Source organism: Sinocyclocheilus rhinocerous, unplaced genomic scaffold (genome assembly GCF_001515625.1).
Source record: "Sinocyclocheilus rhinocerous isolate Xijiao unplaced genomic scaffold, SAMN03320098_v1.1 scaffold119, whole genome shotgun sequence".
In the NCBI taxonomy this organism is placed as follows: domain Eukaryota; kingdom Metazoa; phylum Chordata; class Actinopteri; order Cypriniformes; family Cyprinidae; genus Sinocyclocheilus; species Sinocyclocheilus rhinocerous.
In genome coordinates this window covers 666,943-668,869 of record NW_015654491.1, presented here as the reverse complement: position 1 = coordinate 668,869, position 1,927 = coordinate 666,943, and the positions used below count along the sequence as shown (strand labels likewise).

Sequence of the window (1,927 nt, the reverse complement as noted above, 5' to 3'; positions counted from 1 at the left end):
TTTTTTTTATTGGTCTTATGAAGTATTCTAATTTGTTGTGAATTGGGAGGTTTTTGTTAAATGTGAGCCAAAATCATCACAATTAAAAGAACCAAAGACTTAAACTACTTAAGTCTGTGTGCACTGAATTTATTTAAAAATGAATTTATTTTGAATTACTGAAATAAATGAACTTTTCCACGACATTCTAATTTATTGAGATGCACCTGTATATATCCTATATCCCTGTGACAGTGGGAATATATACAGTAGCAGCTAGCTACTAACATATTTGTGGCAAGCAGCACAGGTCGTTGTGTAACTCGAGATTAGCTAGTCTCCATCTCTTTATGAAACTGCACCTGTCACAAATATGTGAAGTCCCATTTTAGTATTATTCCTCTTATTTTGTTTTATTTAATTTTATTTGATCAATTTTAACTCCTTTTGGTGCCTGATGAATGTTAATTTTCGACCCTGGCAGCAAAGGGTCCAGTATATGGAGTTATAATTTGCTTTTTTACCTGTGGCTCTAAATGTATAGTAAAGGGCCTGAAGCAGTTACTCTTAACCCTTTGTGCTCAATAGTAAATGACACTTACTAGTGTCTGTTGGTGCTCACATAATCTAATAGCATTAACCTGAGGGGACAAAATGTTATTCACTCTGGAATTTAGATGATGATGTGTGGGAAGATGTTCCTGAATTTAAGGTGCCAAATACTTTAGAAGTGGTTCTGGAGAGCAATCATAGGATGGTGCAGAGGATGCTATACAGCAGCTGGCAGTTTCCAGCTTTGTAGTTTATTGTACATGTAGTTAAGTGCAGGTTATTTCTGGAGGATGAACTCAGTGTTCAACTCAAGTGTAGATGCTCATGTGTTCAGTGCAAGTGTGTGTTTTTTTTTTTTTTTTTATAATGCCAGTGCTATTCTATTGTCTTGTTGACTGATCTGATTAATTAGAATAATTAGAATGTATTTCAAAGATCATTGAAGAAATAAAGTACAGGAGTTTGGACAAGAGCAAGAACTACCTACTACCTCCTCTCTTGGCGTAGCCACCAGATAAGATTCATTTTGTTGGCACGGTCCTCTGCAGTCACACATGCATTGAGGTTTTGACCTGAAAGTGGTGTCAAAGGCATTCATTGTATCACAACAAACCTGTTAGGAATTAACAGTTTTAAGATTAAATCTGGTCTACTGTCACACATTTGGTTTAGTAACTGAACACTGTGGATTAGCGCAAGGATTCTGCATTTGATGAATATTCAGTGTAGGATACATATGCTATGCCAGTGACTGTAGGACTTGTATAAGAGGATTTGCATGTTAGTGTGCATGACAGGTAAGACATAAACATAGAGTGTCCATGTGAGGTTGGAGAACTGTATGTTGACGTATATTGTACTTGTTTCCCAGACGTTCACGGCCTGGTGCAACTCTCACCTGAGGAAAGCTGGGACACAGATTGAGAACATAGAGGAAGACTTCAGGAATGGCCTCAAACTAATGCTGTTGCTTGAAGTCATCTCAGGTAAATTAATTTTAAAGGTGACATATCATGAAAATCTGACTTTTCAGGCTATAATCAGGTCCCCGGTGCATCTACCAACCAGGGGAACGTGAAAAAGATTAACCCAGTAACTTCGTTTTGGTTAGCCTTTTTCTGTAAGCGTCTGAAAAAAAAAAGCGCGTCTGATTTCGCTCCCTTGGTGACGTGGCAAAGGGATCTCATTATAATATTACCGCCCCTTAATCTGTAAGTTTCCAACCACGGCGCCGTCATTTTGATTTCGCAAGCGACAACGGTGTAGCAGCTCTAATGCCATGGCGAAAGTTTGAGCAAAACATGCTAACTGTTCTGTCATTGGCTGCACAGAACACTATTTAGAGTCCCAGCCTCAGAGGAGACAAGAGAGCAGTGGATTTATTGATTTATTTACT

At 38.2% G+C, this 1,927-nt stretch overlaps 1 protein-coding gene across 2 annotated transcripts in view; it reads left to right on the top strand.

Moving 5' to 3' along the window:
• LOC107717091 (alpha-actinin-2-like) overlaps positions 1-1,927 on the top strand; it is a 19,699-nt gene that overhangs the window by 3,284 nt on the left and 14,488 nt on the right. For both annotated transcript variants that reach the window (XM_016523738.1, XM_016523739.1), the window contains one exon: positions 1,403-1,517. In XM_016523738.1, the coding sequence (XP_016379224.1) occupies positions 1,403-1,517 (115 nt within the window). The remainder of the gene's footprint in view (positions 1-1,402; positions 1,518-1,927) is intronic.